Source organism: Astyanax mexicanus, chromosome 17, assembly GCF_023375975.1.
Source record: "Astyanax mexicanus isolate ESR-SI-001 chromosome 17, AstMex3_surface, whole genome shotgun sequence".
NCBI lineage: Eukaryota > Metazoa > Chordata > Actinopteri > Characiformes > Acestrorhamphidae > Astyanax > Astyanax mexicanus.
In genome coordinates this window covers 35317354-35342181 of record NC_064424.1, presented here as the reverse complement: position 1 = coordinate 35342181, position 24828 = coordinate 35317354, and the positions used below count along the sequence as shown (strand labels likewise).

General features: G+C 39.3%; 1 protein-coding gene and 1 pseudogene across 1 annotated transcript; one reads left to right on the top strand and one right to left on the bottom strand.

The window, feature by feature from the left end:
• Nucleotides 1–24828, top strand: part of LOC103039624 (polyunsaturated fatty acid lipoxygenase ALOX15B-like) — a 398882-nt pseudogene that overhangs the window by 25955 nt on the left and 348099 nt on the right.
• Nucleotides 34–6187, bottom strand: LOC125782355 (SH3 domain-containing kinase-binding protein 1-like). Its single transcript, XM_049466107.1, has 5 exons — nt 6047–6187; nt 5898–5924; nt 2759–2910; nt 1976–2039; nt 34–968 (listed from the first exon to the last, which is right to left on the bottom strand). Exons 1-5 carry the CDS (start codon nt 6170–6172, stop codon nt 930–932), a joined length of 408 nt encoding a protein of 135 aa, XP_049322064.1. The 5' UTR covers nt 6173–6187; the 3' UTR covers nt 34–929.

Here is a 24828-nt window from a genome sequence, read left to right as displayed (position 1 = left end):
ATGGAGCTGAGAGTAGATGGAGGTAACAGTAGACATGGTATCTATTCTTTTATTTTTATATTTATCAGTAATTTTAATCACAACTTTTACCATTTTTACTATTTCTTCAATTGTCTTATTTTGCATTGAGAAAACTGTTTTTGGCTTGATTGTTCTCTGAATAAATCTGGCAAAAGCAAATTAGATCTCCAGACTGGATTAATTTGACAAATCTATGATGAACATTTAGTTTTGTATGTAATTGAATTACTTTAGCTTTTATCAAATGAGTCCAGGAATAGGCCAAAACACAGATATGCAAACAGACAAAAGGGTTGATCCATACACTAAAACCAGGAAAAGATTAAAACACAGAGTTACAGACTTGAACAATGGCTCAATCTTCATATAAAGATAAAGAGACTTGAGACTCTTATAAGTGTTAGACCCCATTCACACCTAGTATTAACATGTTAAAGGTGATCAGAGATGCACATATCCTTATAAATATTATGGTGTGAATGCCAAAGCACACAATACATCCCCAACAGCAAAACTGCCTCACCTGGATTGGGATGAGAACTCTTTTCAAAGAAAACTATAACACTCTTACTGTAATTGGCCATGGCTCCAATCCCGCCTCCAGTGGCAATCATTTGTGATCAGATTACCCAGGCTTCATGTTAATGCCAGGTGTGAATACATGTCAATAATAATATGTTGTATTTTATACTGAACATATTTAATTTCAGAACAGTTTATTACAGTCTACCACAGTCTGTCACAGGCAGGTTTGCAGCTCAATGTCACTCCTGAACCATCCAGTGTTTCTGAAAGCCTTAAACACAGTGGATCTTTGATTCAGGTTCAGCTCAGAGGTAAATCCAGGGTCAGCGTATCTCCTCTGAGTCACAGTGAGATCTGTTCTGTCCATTTTGGTTTGATTTAGATCACTTGGACATGTGTTTCTTAAGACGATCAACTTCAACCTGGAATCAAAGACAGACAGATCACAAGTACAGGAGAACGGTGTAGCTCAGAATAAAAAATAAATAAATGATCAAATACAGAAATAAATGCATAAATAAAGAATTAAATGCTTGAACAGTTACAACGTTCAGGTACAGAATAAAAAAAGTATTCTGTATTTTGTTTTAACTAATAATTAGTTTATCTAATAATCCTCCTCAGAACTGATCCAATTGACTGGACAGCTTTAGTCAACTGGAACAGCGTTCTAAGGAGGATAACTAGTTTCTGAATCTAAACATATCCCCCCCCCAGCAGTTTAGAGCAGTATTAAAATAAGGTGTAAACACTGCTGCAAATAAAATAAGCTTTATTCATTATTACATTGCAAATATAAAAGAGGGACTGGCACATTATTTACTGGTCAAAATGGCAATCTAAAAGCTGGTAATAAACAGATAATTCATGTGTTTCACTAATGCAGATTTTTATCACACCTGTTTTTCTGTCTTGTTAAACAGTTTCCAGAAAAAAATACAGGGCTAATATAGTAAAAAAGTGTCACACCTGGTGCTGAAAGTGCTCCTGTCTCTCTTACACTCAGCTCTACCTGCGATCTTCAGTCTCCAGACTACACTACCAGAACACACCACTCACTGACATCACACCCATTCACAATCACATGTAACTGCACAGGGCACCTTCAGGAAGTCAGTCACCGGAAAATACATATTGACATACATATTGACTCCCACACCACAAGCTCATTGCAGAGTATTGATGGATTCATCCCATATTGCTGCTGTTTACTTCTGTTGGCCTTGCTCGCTCTGACTATCCCATTGTCTTTTTTTAATTAATAAAGTATATTTTGATTTGTATTTTTGCATTTGTCTGAGTACTTCCTGATCTTAACAAAAAGTAAAACTGTGTTTAATAATTTAGTTTTTATTTTACAGTTAGTTTTATTAAACCCATATTAATTATATGTAATTATTGATCAATTTGTAAATGCACACACTCTTACCTGCAGCGATAGGCGCATTTTCTTCTCCTCGTCCAGTTCGTTCATCATCAGTGTAATCTCTCTCCTGAAACACAGAGTTCCTGATCAGCTGAGATCATCTACAACTCCACCAGATACATCCTGCATAATTATTAAACTACATCAGCGAAGCCTGTCCACATTCTATTAATATACACAGCTTAATATAACAAGCAACAAGCCTGAAATTAGATGTGCCCCCGAATCATTTGTTTTATTTTTAATAAAAATTTAGTTATTACTAAAATTATCATTTTTATCACAAATAAACACAAACTAAATATCCGTATAAATTATTTACATTTAAATGAACTAAAAAATGCCTATAAAATCAAATATCAGACAGAAAAACCTCATCATAATACTCTGAGTACACTGAGGTAACTTAGTCTGAGAATACTCACCTTTATTTAACAAATCCTGCATTTTACAAAATGTAGTTTAAAATTTATATATTAAAAAGTATACGTTAAAATAAGTTAAAACAATGATTTATATGTAATATCTATAAATCCATTTTGATTAGTTACATGACCATCACCACATATAATTCTGATTTTCTTTTACCAATGATTTTATATCTATAATTACATTTATACTAGTAAAATCTCTTGTTACAGCTATCTATAATTACTTTAAGATACAGATGTCTCCACTGTAATTCTAAATCCACCTTATGCAACCACCCCTACTCTAAATGAATATTGGACATCTGGTGAAGCTGCCTTTTAGTATAGTTAATATGGTAAAGAATGGTGTTCTGACTTGTGCTGATTCTTCAGCAGCTCCAGTTCTCCTCTCATGTCGTGGATCTCGTCTCTGAGCCCCTGTAGAGTAGCCGGGCCGGACGGAGGAGGTCTGGGCTTTAGTGCTGGTCCAGAGGAGACTGCAGGAGATGCAGCAATCGCAACAGGCTCCTGTAAATATAATTATAATACGTATTACATTATTAACTACAGCTTACATTCATGTATTATTCAGTGTGTCGAAGTAAACGTATAATTATTTTACTACATTAGTATTGTATTTTTTATGTTTTATTCTAATCACATATGTCTTTAAAGTTTGCATGTTTGGTTCCATATGATAAATGGTTTCAAAGTAACAACCACTTGGTCTAATTTGTTCCATAGGAGTAAATGACAGATTTTGTGTGCAAAAGAAATTATATCAGGATGGCAAAATTCAGTACCAGTCAAAAGTTTGGACACACCTTCTCATTCAATGTTTTTATTTGTTTCTTTTTTCCTACATTATAAATGAATACTGAAGTCATCCAGACTATGAAGGAACACATATGTCTGGATTCCAGACTGGAAGGAAGACATGTAGTAACTTAAAAGTGTTAAACAAACTAAAACACTTTGTAAAGTATTTAGGTGCTCTTATCTGTGCTTCTGTTAACTTGCGGATTCTGAGGCTGGTATCTCTGATGAACGTATCCTGTACAACAAGGTAACGCTTGGTCTCCCTTTCCTGGGGCGGTCCTGATGAATGCTAGTTTCATCATAACCTTTTTGATGGTCTTCACAACTGAACTTGAGGATACTTTCAAAGTATTTGAATTTTTTCTGATTGACTGACCTTCATTTCTTAAACTATTTTTTTGCTTTACTTAGTTGAGTAGTTCTTGCCATAATATGGGTTATACAATTACTCAAATAGGGCTATTCACTGTATACCAACTCTACCTCTTCACAACTTTACAACTGATGCTCTCAAACACATTAAGAGACAAGAAATTCACATAATTAATTCTAAGTTCAGCACAGCTGTTAACATGTCTACTATCAGCTACTTTATTTGTGTTAAATATTGATATGACATTGCAATGGCCAAGGACTTAGTAATCACCCCTGGATATTGCAATATACCATCAAAACCACTGCAAGCATTTGAGATATTAAATAAACACCTAGCAGCATCCTAGCAACCACCTGGGATACCACACTGATTATCTTAAAACCACGTGCAAGAAACACCTTAAATATCTAATCTATCTACAGAGTAACTGCGTGTATATGGTGATCAGTAATGTTTATAAATATATATATTAAGTTGTATGAAGGTTTGGATGTTTTGGTTGGAGGTTATGATCAGTATTTTAGATTTAGCAGCAGTGCTGTGATTCCTTATCGCCACTAGAGGGCAGCACACACAAAGTCTTTACCTCATAAAGCTGGATTTGAACACAGTCATTTGCAATGCAGAAATTTTAGTCTAACACAGGGGTGTCAAACTCATTTTGGCTGAGGGCCACATTTGCATATTGGCTGTCCTCTGAGGGCCAGATGTAACTTATAAATATAAGAAAATGTAACCAGATGTAATATAAAATGAATGTAATTACTCCTTAATGTTAAATAACTCTCAATATATTATTTATTCAATCAAAAATTACAGTTGCATGGAAAAAATGTTTGCTTGCTGCTCTATTAAAATAAATCCTTTTAATTTGTCATGTTATGAAATCCAAAAACTCCATCAATCAAGAACCAAACTAGTCAAGTGAATAGAAATGACATAAAATACAAGTTATATTAACTTTGAACAAAAGTTAATATATGGCCCGCGGGCCGGTACTTTGAGACCCCTGGTCTAACGTATAAGAATATGATATAAATAAGAATATATTACTTGTATTTTACATGTTATAATGTATGGAAGCCCATTCCTGCCACCTAAAAAATAGAAATAATCCAGCACATTCTTTTTTATTATTATTAAGTAAATTGCTATCTCAATATTTTGACATAGTAAGTCATTATTTTGAGACACTATTTCAATATTTTAAGATACTATCTCATTATTTTGAGATGCTATCTCAATATTTTGAAATACTAAGTCATTATTTTAAGATACTATCAATATTTTGAGATAGTAAGTCATTATACTTATACTTATACATTATACTCATTATTTTGAGATACTAGTAGACTGTACAGAGACAGAAGCAGGAGAGACAAAGACGCAAAGTGGATACTATTATTGAGGACTGCTTTAGACATGCTCAATTTATTAATGATTTATATAAATTAATGAACTAGTCATAATATATATTTAAATTACAATAGAATGTAATATATACTGTATTTTTCACACTATAAGGTGCAATGGATTATAAGGAGCACTATCAATAGACAGACGTGTGTTTTCATACATAAAACACACGGGATTATTTTTAAAGTACAATAAGCGGTGTGTGTTAATCTACACAGATTTAATTTTATTTTGGCGAGTAAAGGGCTTCGGTTTATTTACAGTAAGCTTAGATTTTTAGATTTCCACAAAGGCTAGCCAAACAGAGCTACACTGAGAAGCTAACAGTTTTTCCCACGTAGCTTGTTGTAACATGGTAAATACACAGACTACACTCCAATATTACTCACCTCTGAACAGAGAAAGAGCTAACTAGCACTTAGCGCAGTGAGTGGGTAATGCTAATGCTGCTTCAGCATTGCTAGCCGGGGTTAGCGGCAGGCTACAGGCCGATATACTCACCTCTGAACGGCAAAAGAGCTAGTGTTAGCGCGGTTAGCAGCTAAAGCTAATACTGCTCCAGTCTCAGTGCTGGAGAACTAAACTATATAATTAACTATAACGCTGTACTTCAGTGGAGTGGTTTTACTGCTCCTTAAAACCTGACTGGTAAAATGTATACATAAAGTGCACTGTCCTTTTCTGGAAAAAATTAAAGAATTATAAGTGTGCCTTATAGCGCGAAAAATATGGTTTATGATAAGTCAGTAAAGTTTTTTTGTTGTAGTGTTAATGTTGTTCTTACAATAGTTTTTATGTAATTGATGTTTTAAAAAAATATCAGCATACATCTAGTAAGAATGTGTATGTTGTACATGTTGATTGAATTCAATGTATAGTGTAGTATTATGTTTGTTTTACTTACTGAAACTGGAGTCCTAATTTCAAGTATCTGTGAATTAAAATATTAAAAATAAAGAAAAACACTTGGTTTTAATATCAACAGAAACGGTCAAAATAAACAGAGAAAAACGTGTGTGTGTGTGTGTGTGTGTGTGTGTGTGTGTGTCTTACTGGCTTTCCTCTGCGTGGTTCTGGTACAGTATGGAGAAATTTGAGGGCAGCCAGGTCAGGTACATTCTCCTCCCAAACTACTGACTCCTCAGCACCACCTGCAGGACACAGAGGGAGCAGCAACATGAGGAAGAACTGTACAGGCCCCAATACCATAAAAATATATTATATTCCTATATATTTCCTCCAATAATACAGTGTGATAGCTCAATCCACTTAGTTTACAACAGTGTATCTCCGCCTATTTAGTTTATACACAGCAGTGTATAGGCCAAATAGATTGTGTGTGTGATATCTTCTATATTCTATAGCTTGACTGTAAAATTAAAGGTGCAACAGAGGCTGTGTGTGTCATTTAAGAGAATGCAGTTCTCCAGAAAGCCATACTCTAACGGCAGTACTTGTCTTCTACAGAGACAAGACAGTGTATTGTCTGTGTGTGTGTGTGTGTGTGTGTATGTGTGTGTGAGAGAGAGAAGATGCAGTGAGAACAAGCTAAAAATACTTTGACAACAAAATAAGAACACTCTGACATTTTGAAAACAAACTGAACACTAAAAGAACACATTAAGCAAACACTGAGAACACTCTTAGAACAGTGAGAACCCATTAAGAACACTGAACATACTCTGAGAACACACTAAGATCAGACTAAGAACACAGTGAGAACAGTTTGAGAACAAACTGAGTAATTGAGAATATATGAAGAACACAAATAGAACACTGAAAATATACTGAGAACACTCTAAGACCTAACTGAGGACACAATGAGAAAGCTGTGAGAACATACTGAGAATATACTGAGACGACTCTAAGACCTCACTGAGGACATGGTGAGAAAGCTGTGAAAACACTGAGAATATACTGTAAATTTGTAAATCTCTATTTTTTAAATTTTAAATTATTTTTAAATTATTAAATATATTAATTTAGCTAGTTAAAATCTCCTCCAGAGCTTTAAAATGTCGGTCACACAAAGCAAAGCTTGCAGCGCACGCAGAACAACCAAACGTTGTAATAAATAAGGAAAATGCACGTTATAAACTCACTATTAAAGCCATAAATTTACTGATAATTAATTAAGAGAAATCAGACAAACTGCGCTGCGACTCTCTCTCTCTCTCTTTCTCTCTTTCACAGCGCGGAGCTGAATTCAGTGTGAAATAATATAAAGCTCAGTTCAGTTAAATAAAAATAAGTAAGGACCTGTAAAGTTAATCAAATATTTCTGTTGATTTCTGTTAATTTATCAAATAGGATAGGATTAGGTTTTGATGAGCTGTTTTAATGATTTGACTGAAACTGAAACTTTTATTATTCTGCACACTCTCAGAAAGCCTGTGATTGTTTTAAATTTTTTTTTTTTATGAGTTTATTATAGTTTATTTTATATTATTCATTTTCTTATTCATTTTAATTATTTTATTAATTAAATTATATATATATATATATATTTTTTTTTTTTTCCCCATGATTCCCATGTTCTTAGTTTATTGGTATAAATTTGATAGTTTCTTATCATTCCTATCATTTAACTTTAATTTCACTGCTATTATTATTTTATTCAAAAGATATAAATTCTTTACTTTTTGTGTCAATTTTAAGATCTGTTTAAAATGTCCTATTTTTCCTTTTTTACATATATATTTTATCCGTCTATAGTAAATGTCAGTTTTTATTTCAATTTTTTTTTAAATCCCTTTTAAACTGTAAATGAGGGTCCCTATCCAGTGTAAATGATGGTTGATTGCTTGATTAATATTCAGTGTTGCAAACCCAGTTTTTACATAAACAATAAACAGAATAAAGAATAAAATAACTTTACTCTTCTCTAAGCTGCTGGTTTCTCTTCACAGCTTGACTCGCAGTCAGTTTATGCGCTATTAAAATAGGAATGAACAGAAGTCAGTGTGATGCCAGAAGTCAGTGTGCTAAATAGTTGTATATTTTTGTGTCTAAATATTTTTCTTTTATTTCAAAGATTTGATGTTGGGTGTGATTGTTCTAGTAAAATGTATAGCTGTTGTACTTTCATTGTGGTCAGAAAAACAAAATAATATAGCTCTATTGATCAAGCCTGCTCTAGCGCTTTTGAACCTAAAGGTGGCAGTAGAAAGCGGCAGCTTCATATTACACTGGTCTCTAGAATGTTCTCTCAGAACTGCAGAGGACTGAGTCAAGTTCAGAGCTGTCTCTTCATTTCTCCCGTTTTACAGGAACATATCTGTCCACAGGTACTGTGTTATGATACCTGTTACATCAGCGCGCTCCTGTGTCTTAAAGGTAATGACTACAGACACACCGATTGGTTTATTTCATGTTATGCCCAAAACACACCCATGAATAATTAAGGAAATTAAAACACACCCTTTGCGCCGTTGGAGCTGAGCAAGATATTAAAGACACAGGACACGCCCCTAAATTCACCTGTTTAGTGCGCTATTAGTTGCGCAATTATCTAGTGCGCTATAGATCGTTAAACTAGGGCCCTTGGTGTAGCAGTTAAGAATGCTGACACTATAGCCTAAGGTTCACAAGTTCAAATCCCACATTATGCCGCTTCACCATCAGCAGCCGGAGTCTGAGAGAGCACAATTGGCTATTCTATCTCTTGGTGTGGTTGGTGGTACTCTTTCCCGTCATTACTCCCAAAGAGTTTCAGAGTAGATGTGCACTGTTTCTCACCCTCCAGGATAAGAATTGGGATTTTAATCAAGATTACTTGCTTATTTTTATTTCAGAGTAAAATTTGTTTTTCCCAAAAATGTTTTCACACTGCAATCAAAAATTTAATTGAAATTTAAATATGGTCATTATTAAGATTTGATCACCTGGCCATTTCCTAAAGATGATCTGAACAAGCCATAGCCCTAACAATTTAATTAACCCGCAAACTCGATTGTTCAATTTTTTCAGCCAAATTTTTGCATGGTGCTCCTTTCCTTTTGTTCACTCTAAAATTGTAAGTAATATTTCACTAATGCTAATGAAATTTAAAAGAGTATTTTATCTTTACCTTAATGTCTTAAGAGATCAGCTCATCTTATAATTGCATACTCTTCACATTGTCAGTTCATTTGGCCAGGGGTGCCCAAACTTTTGCATTCCGCTGGATTGAGTTGTTTTTCTTGAAATGAGTATAATTTGATTGTTTGAAATATATGCATATATATGTACAGTTATGAGTGTGTATTGATTTGCAGTATTCAATTATAATAATACAAAATCTAAATCAGGGAAAGTAACTGCTTGTTTGCAAAAGCCTTTAAGAGTATGTGCTTAGTATGGGTGTAAACTTAAGCATAAGAACAACTGTGAACACAGAACTGTGGTGTTTATCAGGGCAGAAACAGAATTAATACCTGGTGAAGAGAGATGGAGGTGAGAGTGGCCTGAGTAGACCGTTGATGGAGGTGACAGTAGCCTGAGTAGTCAGTAGATGGAGGTGAGAGTGGCCTGAGGAGACAGTAGATGGAGGTTGGAGTGGCCTGAGTAGACAGTAGATGGAGGTGACAGTAGATGGAGGTTGGAGTGGCCTGAGTAGACAGTAGATGGAGGTTGGAGTGGCCCGAGTAGACAGTAGATGGAGGTGACAGTAGATGGAGGTTGGAGTGGCCTGAGTAGACAGTAGATGGAGGTGACAGTAGAGGGGGTTGACAGTAAATGGAGGTTATTATAGCCTGAGTAGACAGTAGATGGAGGTTAGAGTGGCCTAAGTAGACAGTAGATGGAGGTGACAGTAGACAGAGGTGAGAGTGGCCTGAGCTGACAGTAGATGGAGGTGACAGTGGATGGAGGTTAGTATAGCCTGAGTAGACAGTAGATGGAGGTAACAGTAAATGGAGGTTGGTATAGACTGAGTAGACAGTGGATGGAGATGACAGTTAATGGAGATTAGTATAGCCTGAGTAGACAGTAGATGGAGGTGACAGTAGATGGAGGTGACAGTAGCCTGAGTAGTCAGTAGATGGAGGTGAGAGTGGCCTGAGGAGACAGTAGATGGAGGTTGGAGTGGCCTGAGTAGACAGTAGATGGAGGTGAGAGTGGCCTGAGGAGACAGTAGATGGAGGTTGGAGTGGCCTGAGTAGACAGTAGATGGAGGTGACAGTAGATGGAGGTTGGAGTGGCCTGAGTAGACAGTAGATGGAGGTGACAGTAGATGGAGGTTGGAGTGGCCTGAGTAGACAGTAGATGAAGGTGACAGTAGATGGAGGTTGTAGTGGCCTAAATAGACAGTAGATGGAGGTTAGATTGGCCCAAGTAGACAGTAGATGGAGGTGACAGTAGATGGAGGTTGGAGTGGCCTGAGTAGACAGTAGATGGAGGTGACAGTAGATAGAGGTTAGAGTGGCCTGAGTAGACAGTAGATGGAGGTGACAGTAGATAGAGGTTAGAGTGGCCTGAGTAGACATTATATGGAGGTGACAGTAGAGGGGGTTGACAGTAAATGGAGGTTATTATAGCCTGAGTAGACAGTAGATGGAGGTTAGAGTGACCTAAGTAGACAGTAGATGGAGGTGACAGTAGACAGAGGTGAGAGTGGCCTGAGCTGACAGTAGATGGAAGTGACAGTGGATGGAGGTTAGTATAGCCTGAGTAGACAGTAGATGGAGGTAACAGTAAATGGAGCTGACAGTGGATGGAGGTTGGTATAGACTGAGTAGACAGTAGATGGAGGTGACAGTAGATGGAGGTGACAGTAGACGGTGGTGAGAGTGGTCTAAGTAGACATTAGATGTAGCTGAGAGTAGATGGAGGTCACAGTAGATGGAGATGACAGTAAATGGAGGTTAGTATAGCCTAAGTAGACAGTAGATGGATGTGAGTGTGGCCGCAGTAAATGAAGCTGAGAATGAATGGAGGTCACAGTAGACATGGTATCTTTATTCTTGTATTTTAGAGTGATCAGTTATTTTAATCAAAACGTTTAATATTTCTTCATTCCTTTTCTTTATTCTGCATTAAGAAAAAGCGCTCGTTTTATAGTTTTCTTTTTAAGAATTATAGTTTTATTTACTTAACTTAACTTAGCTTTACAGGTGTCACCACCCGGTGGCGAGACTTGCTAAATGAGAAGGAAAACATGAAGACACCCCTGTTCCTTAATAGTGTTGCATAATGCGCCTTATAATCCAGTGTGCTTTGTGTATGAAAATAGACCAGAAAATAAACATTTATTGAAAGTAAACCTTATCATCCAGTGCACCTTATAGTGTGAAAAAGATAAGTGTAACAAATACTGTCTTGTTTGTTTGTTTGTTTTTTTATATTATTTAAATTCCGACAAAGTTTCAAAATATATATTGTATAGTGTATATTAAAACATAGTAAATATTTTTCTAATAAGGTTGCAAGGCCACCATTTTGTTTAGTTTCATACACACTAGCAACATACACAAATACAAATACAAAAATAAACAAAACTAAAGCGATAATGTTTAAAACACCTAAAATTTTAATTGAATTGAATTAATTGAAAAGTATTTTATAAAAAAAGAAAGAAAGAAATTTAAACGTATGAATAAGGATTAAAGTGCTAAAAATACGGTGCATGCAATGAACTGATAATCCTCCTATGAACCTATGAACCTATGAACCTGTGCCTGCAGCTCCGGCTGTCCTTGACTCTGTGCCCGCTGCCACTCCTGTTCATGTTCCTGTGGCACACGCCCCTGTTCCTGTGCCTGCACCCAGAACTATGCACACCCCCAGATCATGTAACCCCACACCAAGCCCCAGGTCTCCAAGACTTAACCCCAGAACTGTGCCCTCGGCCGAGCGAGCGGACTCACGGCCGAGCGAGCGGACCCGCGGCCGGCCTCGAGGATCCGGGGCCGACCGAACCGAGTCTACCTTAGCCTTGGATCCGCTCGTCCCGGCTCCGTTTGTCTCCAGCGCGAGACATTTTTGCTGCGTAGCGAAGCGGACCCGAGCCTAGCCATTTTAACCTAGCCTTGCCTAGCCTAGCCTATTTGGCTACGTGCCTGTGTGGTTACGTCATCACGCACTGACGTAGCCCAGCTACGGGGGCTGAATGTGTTGAGCTCTGAGGCGAGCTGACGCCAGTAAAAAACGCCTGTCCGTGATTCTAATACATATCGATATACCACAAAACTGATATCACCGTTATTGAAACATTTCTTATCGTGATAAATACCGATATCGAATTATTGTCCAGGCCTAATCTCTCGCTATCTTTGATAAACTCCTGAAGACAGAGCTCTTCAAAGAGCACTTACTCTCTTAACACCTCTAACACACTAACTACTTCTAACCTCATTTCCTTCTTGCCCTCCTTCACTCCTCTATCCCTTTATTTCCCTTCGACATCCTTTAAGCCCTATCTAAAAATGGTTTATCTTAATTTCTATTACTTTTGTACTTGACTATTGTAAGTCGCTTTGGACAAAAGCGTCTGCCAAATGTAATGTAATGTAGTGTAATAATGTAATGTCCAGTCTTTTGTCCAGTCCTTGTCCCCTGTCCAGTCGCAGCCCCCTGTCCAGTCTTTGTTTCCATTCACAGTCCAGTGTCCCCTGATGTCCAATGTCTAGTTCTAGTCCAGTCTCCTGTTTTGTCATGAGTTCCATCGTCCTAGTTCTGTCTCGTCTTGTTCTCTGTTCCCTCTCTCTCGGCGCCTCTGGAAGTGGCGCCGTTGAGAGGGGATGTCACACCTTAGCCTGTGTCTGTCCTGTGTTTTTCCTCCTTTTGGTTTTCTGTGCTCCTGCCCTCTGTTTTCCTGTCTTGTGTTTTGTCATGAGTTCCATCGTCTTAGTTCTGTCTCGTCTTGTTCTCTGTTCCTTCTCTCTCTGCGCCTCTGATAGTGGCGCCGTTGAGGGGAGGTGATGTCACACCTTAGCCTGTGTCTGTCCTGTGTTTTTCCTCCTTTTGGTTTTCTGTGCTCCTGCCCTCTGTTTTCCTGTCTTGTGTTCATAGCCATGTGTTTTTCCTCCTTTTGGTTTTCTGTGCTCCTGCCCTCTGTTTTTTCTGTCTTGTGTTCGTCCCGCCCTAGCACCGCCCTAACCATTAGTGATCTCACCTTGTGCCGTGGTGTAACCCCGCCCCCTCATTATCCTGGCTCAGGTGTTCCTCACTCTCTCAGTGTTCAGTGTGGAGTCTTTTGTGTGATACCTTGCTGTGTATGTATCAGGTTGGTTTTTGTTTCTAGTATTACTGTTTTCTTAGTTTTGATTATTCTTATCCTTATCGTTATTTTAGTTATTTCAGTCTTGTATTTTTGTCTTGCATTTACCCGTGTTCTTTTCTGTTTGTTTTCAGTGTAGCTTTGGTTTAAGTTTGTTTGTTTTTTAGTTTATTAGTCTGAAGGGCTGGCAGCCGGTTGGCCTAAACCCAATCATAAGCAAATTCATTGAGAGGCTGGTTAGGAATATCATCAGCTCCACACTGCCTGCCACCCTGGACCCCCTACAGTTTGCATACAGGCGGATGCAATCGCCCTGACCCTGTCCTCTCCCACTTGGTCAAGAAGGATACATATGTGAGAATGCTGTTTGTGGACTACAGTTTTCAACACCATCGTTCCCTCGAGGCTCGACATCAAGCTCATTTATAAAGTAAACATAAAAATAAAAAGTACAAACAATCATACATATAGTATAAACATACTATTACTGAACATGATCTAGAAAGTAATTATCCTTTTAGTTCTGTTTAAATGAGTAGCACATTCCAAGTGGGCCCAGATTTCCTTTAAACCCACCACACACCAACATATCTCCTGGGGAACAGATAAATAAGGAAATAAAAAAGGATTTGGTGTGCCTTGTGCCGACATTTTTAAAACATGACATTCTATGAAATTACTCTTTTTTTCGTGAGATATTCAAATAAACACTTTTTTTCACACTACAAGCTAGAAATCACTATACGTTCTTTAAACTGCTCATTGTAGACATTTGCTCATGACACTGCAATTGTGGGTTTCATACCAGTGATGAAAATGTTCATAAGGAGAATCGGTGTCTGTCTCCGTGCATCACTTCCACTAGCAATTTTTTGTTTAATTGCAGCGCTTTCTCTCACACTTCTCTCTCTCTCTGTATCTCTCTCTCTCTCTCTCTTTCTGCATCTCTCTCTCTCCCTCGCGCTCTCCACAAAGTTGCTCTTCTCTCTCCTGCTCTCTCTCTTGTGCGCTCCGCGCTCTCCGTGCCGTTGCTCCGCACTCTCTGCACCGTTGCTCCGCTCTCAGTGCCGTTGCTCCGCACTCTCTGCACAGTTGCTCCGCTCTCCGTGCCGTTGCTCCGCCTCTCTGCACCATTGCTCCGCTCTCCGTGCCGTTGCTCCGCACTCTCTGCACCGTTGCTCCGCGCTCTCCGCGTCTTGCTCTGCGCTCTCTGCGCCATTGCTCCGCTCTCCGTGCGGTTGCTCCGCACTCTCTGCACCGTTGCTCCGCTCTCCGCGCTCTCCGCGTCTTGCTCTGCGCTCTCTGCGCCATTGCTCCGCTCTCCGTGCCGTTGCTCCACACTCTCCGCGTCTTGCTCTGCGCTCTCTGCGCCATTGCTCCGCTCTCCGTGCCGTTGCTCCGCACTCTCCGCATCTTGCTCTGCGCTCTCTGCGCCAGTGCTCCGCTCTCCGCGCCGTTGCTCCGCGCTCTCCGCGTCTTGCTCTGCTCTCTGCGCCATTGCTTCGCACTGTCCACGCCGTTGCTCCGCGCTCTCCGTGTCGTTGCTCTGCTCTCTGCGCCGTTGCTTCGCACTGTCTGCGCCGTTGCTCCGCGCTCTCCGCGTCGTTGCCAGTATGTTAGCTAGACAGCATTCTGCCGTTCATGACACATACTGTGAACTAATTCATGTTCAAGTTCTTTATTAAAAATGTGTTGAGTTCAGTTAAATGTTCACGAAAAAATTAGCGTGTTTAATGAACGCGTTCTTTTGAACTCATTGACGTACAACACTGGCCGTGGACAGGCCAAGTTCTGATTTAAGGACTTTAAGCTCTTTTTAGCTACTCCGGTGCTGCTGCTTTCTCTTTTGGTAAAGCTGTTTGACCCAGCTGTTAAATTAATACCATTTTAACGGTCATTAGATTGTTGTTTATGTCCATACTTTTGTTTTGTTTATATATACATATTTCCTTTCAGTGTGGCTTGGTTTGTTTAATTTCATCCCCAGACGCTTTTTCTGTTTTTTTTTTCAGTTTTACAAGTTTTAGTAGTTTTCTATAGTTGTGTGGAGAATTTCGTTTATTTTTTTTATTCGCTAGATTATATTTTTGGCAACATTTTGGGTTTATTTTCGTTTGTTATTTTTCAAATAATAGTAGTAAATACATAATTGATTTCTTTTTTTTACGGCGAATAATATAAGTAACGCGATAGTTACTTTTACTGGTAACTAGTTACTTTTATAGTGGAGTAACTCCGTTAGTAACTAGTAACGAGTAACTATAACTAATTACTTTTTCAAAGTAACGTGCCCAACACTGGGTATAACCTTGTATAACCTGACCCTTATTACTGTTAAGCTGGGTCCAGGGGTTTACTCCCCTTTAACGTTTATTATTTGAAAAAAAAAAGCCCCTTAAATGATTCTGGTGAATTTGACAAGACTGAACACACAGCCCTGGGGGGCGTCGGTGTTCAGTATGGTGGTGCTGGAGGTGTTGTTTCGATCCTCACTGTTTGTGGTCTCTCGGTCAGGAAATCCGAATGTTGCAGAGATAGGAGTTCAGGCCCAGCAAGCTCAGATTTTCAATCAGACATTGAGGGATGATTATGTTGAATGCTGAACTGAGGTCGATGAACAGCATTCGAACATAGCAGTCTTTATTGTCCAGGTGGGTGAGAGCCAGGTGGAGTGCAGTTGAGATGGCATTGTCTGTTGATCGGTTTGGACGATACGCAAACTGCAGTGGGTCCAGTGAGGAGGGGAACAGGTTTTTGATGTGCCTCATGACCAGCCTCTCAAAGCATCTCATGATAAGGGGGATAAGTGTAATGGGACGGTAGTCACTGAGGCAGAACACTTGGTGGTCTTCTTGAAGCACATTAGCACAACAGCAGTACCCAGAGAAACGTTGAAAATGTCCATGAGAACATCCATGAGCTGGTCTGCACATCCTCTGTGCACCAGGTATGCTGTGTGGTCCTGGGGCTTTCCATGGGTTGACTCTGAGTAGAGTCCTCCGCACATCAGCTGAGGACAGGCACAGTACCTGGAAGGGATGCATCGCTGTTACAAGCAGGTGGAGGTGGTGTAGAGGCAAATCCTTTAGTTAAGGTGAAGCAATGGTTTACTCGCGCCATGTCGTTCAGTCAGATAATTAACCATTTTCCACTCCACAGGATGTTTTAAAAGAAAAAACAAACTTTATTTCCACGTTTCCAAAAGTACAATTATCCAACAAAAATGCTGGCCACGGTAAGAAAACCGTGTGCTTCCACAGCTGATGGCTCTTAACAAACTCTCCCCATGCACGCTAATTCACAGCTTTCCCCCAAAATAGCGTTTCTCTTAAAGAGACAGTACCCGTTTACATTGAGACTGCAGTACCACACAATGAACTAACAAATAGGGAAAACTTATTTGCCTAGATATTAATGAACTAAATATTACACACACAAAAATGGTCCAATTCAGTAAAAACTTCTCATACCAATAACCACTAAATAAAATTAACATAATTAAATAAACATAAATAACAGCTTTGATCAGTTTCAATACGTGGCCCATACAGGTGGCTTGTAGTGGGTGATGGTCTCAATGCCCTGCCGCATGCGCCGAGAGTCAGCAGTGTCCTGGAAGTGGGCGTGGATTTTTTTGTTGCGTAGGTGCACTTTGCCTCTCTGATGCCCCAGGAGAGCTTGGCTCTAGCTGTTCTGAGGCTTCTGGTTGGCGTGTGATGTGATTGTTTTAGAGACAGTAACATCCTTAATGCAATTGCTGATGTAGCCAGTCACTGATTCTGTGTATTCCTCCATGTTAATGAAGTCATCAGAAGTAGTATCCTGTTTATACTCAATCAGGATTAAAAGTTCAACTCCAGCTGAAAAGATCTGCTTATTGCATGATATTTTAACAAGGAAATCAACAATACGGGAGTAAAACTAAACTGGAGTGACCCTCCATTCAGCCCACGTTCACTCTGGTTCAGTTAAAAATTAAATTAAAACTAAAAAACACTGATTAAAAACGATAAACTCAACATCAACATTAGTTCATTCAGCATTTATTTAGATTATTATCAGTAAGGACTGTGAGCAGTGTGTGTTTGTATGTATTTTAATGTAGAAATACCACAATGTAGGACTGAGTGGGGAACTTAACACCTTTTCTCTTCTCCAGAATAAAGCTCAGTAAGCGCTATCATTTTATTCTGTCCATTGAGAGAGGAACAGGGATGATCATAAAGAAACAATTAGCTGTCTATGCAAATTTTAGTGTTTTAATCCCCTCTTGCACAGTTTCAGCGAAACAAATACGAGACTACATGAGAAACTAAGGCACCAATGATCAAGTGTCATACACCTCCCAATAGCTAAAATGCATCCAGACACATATTTTGTTTCTTTCGATTTATGCCAGTGAAGGCCTATAGTATTATCTGCTGTGGCGACACCTCAAGGGAGCAGCCAAAAGACAAAAAAGAACAAGATGGGCTATAGTATGAATGATTTCATAAGTCAGATGATAAACGAGACCAAAAGCAGTATTTCTGTCAATAGCTTTGCACCCATTGCTGAAGAGAACTCTTCGCACATCTTCTTCTACTATAGACATTTAAATTTTTACTTAAAGTTATTTAAGAAAAAAAAATACTTTAATTATGGCTATGAAGTTCAAAGCTCAATGAGGTTACCAAACCAATTTTGTGTTTCAGTAAGTCAGTAAAAAGTAGTTAGGAGTATTCAAATCAATACAATGATAAGGGTGCCCATACTTCTGCACCGGTCAAATTTTGGTTTAATGCATATTGCATGTTTTCTGTTAGTACAATAAACCTCATTTCAATCCTGAAATATTACTGTGTTCATCAGTTATTAGATATATCAAACTGAAATGGCTGTTGCAAACACCCAAATATTTAGAACTAAAAATGATTAAGATTAATAGGGGTGCCTATGTGTGTTTATTCGGAAATTAGAAGTAATGCATGCGTCAGTGTTTGTCTGATCTTATTTGGTAATTTCAGTGTTGGAGTAAAAGGAAAAAAGAGGAAACACTGGTATAGACAAGTAAGAAAAAAATAATGAAAAGAGAACAGAAATTAGCTAAATTAGAGTAGAAAATAGCACAGCAATGTCTGTAGATGCAGTTAATTCTGGGATGGCATTTGATAAGATCTCAGAAGCCATAATTTCACTGTTTGCAAAATATATACATTTAAACATACACATTTGTACTGGAATGAAGCTTATGTGTGAATATAATGATGATACATGTTTAATTACAATTATAAAACTGTACAATTTAAACGAGGCTCTAGTACCCTGTTGGGAACCTAGTCTGGATACAAGATGAGATACGGATGGGCATGGGTTCTGTATGGCATCCTGCAAAACATTTACACACAGATATTGCAGATAGGCCTGTAGATTCTGCAACATTGTATATAAGTTGCTGGAGCTGATGTTTCAGGTGTTCCCATCAATGCTTGATTGATGACCCTGCAGGCCAAGGAAATCTGTCAGAGACTTTCCTGGAAAAAAACTCTTGCTGTGTGTGGTTGAGCATTATCCTGCTGAAAAATACAGGTTGGAAGCCCTGCCATGAGAGGTAAGACATGTAGCTTAGAGCTTAGATTCTCTGCCCGAACCCGACCTGACCCGAGGCCCGACCCGAAATCAGGTCGGTTCGGGCTGAGATTTCCCACCACATTCCTCGGGCCGATTCGGGTTGGGCTCCAGAAAATAGTCTGAGATGTAGGCATCTGTTTTTTAATTATATATTTATTTTTAAATAAAATAACGAAAACTGAAAGTGAAACTAAACAAATTTATTTATTTATAAGCGATTCTGTCCGCGAAGCGGGAGTCGGATTCAGCAGCAGATTCGGCACAAGCGTGGCGGCACCTCGTGGTCTGTGGTGTTAGTTGTAAGCGCTCGCGCTAGCCGCAAAATACGACAGAAAACACTGAGGGAGCTTCAGAATTATGTATGGGACTAGAATATGAGCATGAGGAGATAAAAGAGAACCTTTACCTGTGAGTAGCTCACACCAGAACAAGCAAATCTCTCTCTCTTTCTCTGTCTCTCTCTCTGTGCGCATGTGCGAGTGAGGAGTGTGTGAGCGTGGCTGGCTGTTTGCTTGGTGAGTTTCTTTATTTTCTATCGTTTCAGAACTTTGTAAAGTTGTTGGGCGGTAGTGAAGAGTTCTGATTGTGTTTAGCGCGAGCTGCGTGCGTGTAGCGCGCGAAAAGCCGGTTATTGCTGCTCCCGGCAATATGCCGTTTGCCATGGCGGCCGCGGCCGTGTCGGCAGAGAAAGCTCGTTTTGAACAACTTTCCCGTAAGCACGGTATTAAGTTGGTGCCCAGCGTTAAGTGCTCAGTGGAACAGTGTTGTTTAGCTGTTGGAGCGATGATTGGGTACGAAAGTGTCCTATCTGCCTCAAGGATGAATAGTGCTGTGGTTATCTTTCTTGATAGCATTGAAAAAGCTAATACAATGGTTCGGACTGGAGTTGTAATACAGGATACATTAATACCTGTAGTACCCCTCGTAAAACCAGCCAGAAAGATAATCCTGTCTAACGTTCCACCTTTCATTAAAGATGAGCTGTTACTTGCAGAGTTAAACCGTTATGGTCAATGCATGTCTGACATGAGGAGAATGACACTTGGCTCTAAACCTCCTTTGAAGCATGTTGTTTGTTTCAAACGGCACGTGTTCATGGATTTGAAAGCTGGAATTGAGGAGTTAAATATGACTTTCAAGTTTAAAATTGATGACTTTGAATATGTTTTTTTTGCCACTTCAGACACAATGAGATGCTTTGGGTGTGGCCAGGAGGGGCACTTGAAACGTTCATGTCCTGCTGCAGCGGACGAGGCACTTCACGGGCCTCGGTCCCTGTGGCTATAACCAGTGAAGCTGACACAGACATTGGTCCTGAGCCTGAGTCTGATGCAGGGACTGAGGCTGTGCCTGGTGCCGTGCCTGGCACTGGGCCTAGTGTTGGGCCTGGTGCTGGGCCTGGTGCTGAGCCTGGTGCTGAGCCTGGTGCTGGGTATAGTGTTGAGTCTGGTGGTGAAGGGGGTAGTAAGGTATTCTTGTGAGCTGACAGTATGGAAGATAACACTTCCATAGTTACCCAGACTCAGAATGAGGAGGCAGGTGTAGCTTCTGATTCTGATATTGAAGACAGTAGCTTCATTGGTGACTGTGAGGTGCAACATGAGGGTTCTATGTCTCAGATCAAAAATGTGGGTATAGTAACTGCTACTGGTCTGTTTCCGGAGGGGGAGGGTATAGAGATAGACCCTGTGGCTGAGGAGTTGTTGTGTAGAGTACCCTCTGGGAAGCGGAAGCTGGCACAGGTTACAGCTAGTGACAAAAAGGGTCAAAAACAGAAGGCTCTAGGTGTGAAGGGCGAGAATTCTGGTTCTGCACCTATTACACTGAACGACTTGCTAGATAAATGTCAGCGGAGTCAGCGTAGTGCTTACTCTTTTGACAAGATTAGGACATTTTTGTGTAGGACCAAAAATGCTAAAGGTGTTAAAGTAGTTGACTACTTTCCTGATCGGAAACTGTTCATTAGTTCGGTTGAAAACTTTATGTGAGGTGAGGGTGAATATCGCTTCACTACAAAGGAAATCCTTAGACTTAGAAAGCTTTTGCCAAAACTAAAACTAGAACTTAAAAATGAAGATGGTTTTGAAACATCATAATTCTTCTTTGTTTCTGCTTCTGTTTTTGACTGTTCTGAGCTTTTTATTCTTTTCTATGAGTAAGATACGGGTGGGATCTTTAAATTTGAATGGGGCTCGGGACATCCAAAAGAGAGCAATGCTGTTTGAGCTTATTAAGCAAAAAAGTGTTGATATTATGCTAGTTCAGGAGACACACAGTACTGTGGAAAATGAAGTTGATTGGAAAAAGGAGTTTGAAGGAGAGATTTATTTTAGTCATTTAAGTTCGACCAGAGCTGGTGTGGCAGTTTTATTTCCAAAACATTTTCTGCCAATTCCTTGTGAAGTGGAGCAGGTGATGGAGGGCAGGTGCTTGGTGGTACTGGCTCACTTTGAGCGATTTCAGATTATTATTTTTAATATTTATGCTCCAACATCTGGGGTTGACAGGGTTCTTTTTCTTAACTTTGTTAACAACGCTCTGGAGAATTACAGTTCTGATGACTATTTGTTTATGGGAGGGGATTTTAACTGTACTGAAGATGATACTTTAGATAGGAACCATAATGAACCTCATGCTGCTTCTCAGCGTACACTTCGTGAGTTATTGAAAACTAACACTTTATGTGATGTGTGGAGAGCCTTTAATAAAAATGCAAAACAATATACTTGGGCTCAAATGAGAGATGGTTTTGTGTCTTTGGCCAGGCTGGATCGCTTTTATTGTTTTAAGCACCAGCTTAATGTTTTTTAAAGGGTGTGTGGTCATGCCTATTGGGTTTTCTGATCACAGTTTGGTTTTATGTTCAGTTTTTATTGCAAATCTTAAGTCCAAGAGCGCCTACTGGCACTTCAATCCATCTCTATTGTATGATTTTAATTTTAGAAAGGTCTTTATTGTCTTTTGGAATAATTTTAGATTACAGAATACTTTGTTTCATAACCTTCGAGAGTGGTGGGACTATGGCAAGGTGGAAATTAAACAGCTTTGTCAGCAGTACACTTTCAATGTTTCACGAAACATTACTCGGGCTATGAAAAAAATCTAGAAAATGAAATTCTAGAATTACAGAGATTGGTGGACTCAAATGGAGACCAAGGTCATGCCAGAGATTTAAACTCTGCCGCTCTTGGCGATCTTTTGGGCATCAGGGCACAGGGGGCTCTGGTGCGGTCACGGTTTCAGAGCCTGACTCAGATGGATGCCCCATCTAAGTTTTTCTTTGGCCTGGAGGGGAAAAACGGTCAGAGTCGTTTTATTCATTCTCTGCGCTCTGAGGATGGACAGGAGTTAACAGAGCCAACAGAGATCCGTAAGCGGGCTGTACGGTTCTATGCTGAACTGTACAGTAGTGAATACACAGGTGATGAAGAATTAGCTGCTGGGTTTTATGCAGGCTTGCCAATGGTCTCTGAGAGCTCTAGTGGCAAACTGGAAGAGCCGCTGGGTTTGCAGGAGCTTCATGCTGCTTTGCAGGGCATGGAGGGTGGAACTGCCCCAGGTGTTGACGGCATTCCGGTGGAGTTTTATAAGACCTTTTGGACAGAGCTGGGTGCTGATCTGCTAGCTGTCCTCAATGAGAGTCTGGCTGAGAGTCTTTTGCCCCTAAGCTGCAGGAGGGCGATCTACAGGATATTAAGAACTGGCGGCCAGAAAGTCTCCTGTGTACTGACTTGAAAATCTTCTCCAAGGCATTGGCAACTAGATTAAGACAGGTGATTGGGCAAATTATCCATCAGGACCAGACCTACTGTGTGCCTGGCAGGTCCATAAGAGATAACATTTGTTTGATTAGAGATGTGTTGGAGATTTCTAAAACTCAAGAGCTTGACTTTGGTCTCATTTCTGTTGACCAAGAGAAAGCTTTTGATCGAGTAGAACACCAATATTTATGGCAAACACTTTCAACATTGGGTTTTGGGCCCATTTTTACGGGCATGATTTTTTTTTTTTTTTTTTTTTTTTTTTTTCCCAACTGAGATGAGTGATTCGGGATGAGCTGGAGAAAAGCAGCAATGATTGAATCTTCATTGTTAACTTTACAATGTAAAAAATCACATACATTGACCATTAAAAGGATGGAAGTTCTTTTTTTATTGTGTGAAGTTGCTATTTTAGAGATGCAGTATATTTATAATCTAGATATTGATATATTTTTGGGTGGGCATAAACTAAAAATTCAAAATGTAATTTGCTGTTTTCTTAGTAATTAAGATATTTGGTTTTCTAGTGATTTTTTGTTGTGTTTCCAGCAGAAGTCACTGAAAAGACTGTTCATTTCTATATGTATTATCTTTAGGTGTGAAGATGCCCATGATCCATGTGCAGTGTCTCCACTAGAGGGCAAGTTTTGCTGATTATTTGGCTCCCTTCCTGCGTTACTGAGGATGAAAGAGCTAAAGGTAAGGCCTGTTGCTTTCCTCCAGGGCTGCACGCTGATGCACCTATAACTGCTTGTGCTTGTCAATAAACAATATAATATTTTAAAATGTTAATATTATTAAAATATTAATATTAAAATGCTCAACAATATAACTTTTAATTTCTAAAAATACATGTCAGCTCCATTTCACCTAGACTGCATTCACCTTAAAAGTTAGCTTCATGTTGCCTTCTTCCATACTTCTAGCAAAATTGCATGTTTCCCACCATTTTCCCCCAACTTCTTTCTTCCTTCAGTGTTAGCTAATGTAATCTTTGGCTAGATAGTGTAGATAATTAATACAGAATTGGGAATATCAAACTCGAGTATAGACAAACAAGTTTGTTGTATAATCTTTCATACACATTTCATGAACTCTTACTGCATAAAAAATAAAACAATTGCAGTATATTACTTTACCAGTTTCAGTCTTATACTAACTTGCTCTTCTCCCACCCCTTTTGTTGTCTTTTTACAACCTCCAATGCTAGTTGGTTATCCATTTCCTTGTCTTATTCCCTTTCTCTAAAGTTAGTTAACTTGTATTTTCCGCTCTCCATTTCCTCCTATAAATTTTCTTGTCTCTTTCCCTTCCTCTAAAGTAAGCCAACTCGTCTTTTTTACTTTTTTCTTGTCTGTTTCCTTCATGTAAAATAACTAACTTCTCTTTTTCCATTTCCCTTTTGTTGTCTTTTTTCCCTCTATCCAAAGTAAGCCAACTCGTCTTTTTCACTTCCTCTAAAGTTAGCTAACCTGTCTTTTCCCCTCTTCCCTTTTCTAGTCTGTTTCCTCCATCTAAAGTAACTAACTTCTCTTTTTCCATTTCCCTTTCTTGTCGTTTTTTCCCTTTATCCAAAGTTAGCTAACTTGTCTTTTCCTTGCTCTTCCTTCTCTTTTTTCTTCCACTAAACTTTTTTCTCACTTGTGCTCTTTTTCTTTGTTACTGCCAAAATTAACCAGCTTGTCCTTTTTCTCTACTGTTTTCTTTGTTTTTTAGCCTCTAAAGTTGAATGTAAAGTTAAATGAAATTGCATTTTCTCTACCCCTTTCCTTACCTTTTTTCTCACCACCAAAATTAACTAACCTGCCTGTCATTGTTTGTTGGAGATTAGCTTGTCCTGCACATTCTCCCCTTCTCTCTCTGTGCTGTTAAAAATATAGTAATTTTTACTATAGGCTTCTGTAGTCTGTCATGGCACTGACTGTACATAGGCTACAGCTAACAGGGTTTTACAGCTTAAGGTGTCAGAGTTGGCCGTGTCTGAGAGATAAGTGTGAGTAAAGTGTTGTAATAACGTAAACTAAAGCAGATTTGAGTGCTCAGTACTGTGTGAGTGTGGAGTGTGTGTGTGTGTGTGTTTAGTTGCGGCAGTGAGAAAGCTGTGTGCGCTCGGCAGCTCTGCACAGTGTTGGAGTCTCTGAGGGCCCTGTTGGCCCCGTGAACAATGAGAGTGGGGTGAGTGTGCTATTATTTACCAGCGGGGTAAAAGATGGCTTCCTCTGTGCCAGTGGATTTATGGCGATTTCTCAGGCCCAGGCCCGCGGCCC

Bases quoted from the DNA above. Each gene is read 5' to 3' on its own strand.
- LOC125782355 (XM_049466107.1), bottom strand. From the start codon at position 6,172: ATGTTGCTGCTCCCTCTGTGTCCTGCAGGTGGTGCTGAGGAGTCAGTA. The intron at 5,925-6,046 runs GTAAGACACACA...TTTAATTCACAG, and splicing joins AACCACGCAGAGGAAAGCCA to ATACTTGAAATTAGGACTCC. The intron at 2,040-2,758 runs GTCAGAACACCA...TCTGTGTTTCAG, and splicing joins CTGCTGAAGAATCAGCACAA to GAGAGAGATTACACTGATGA.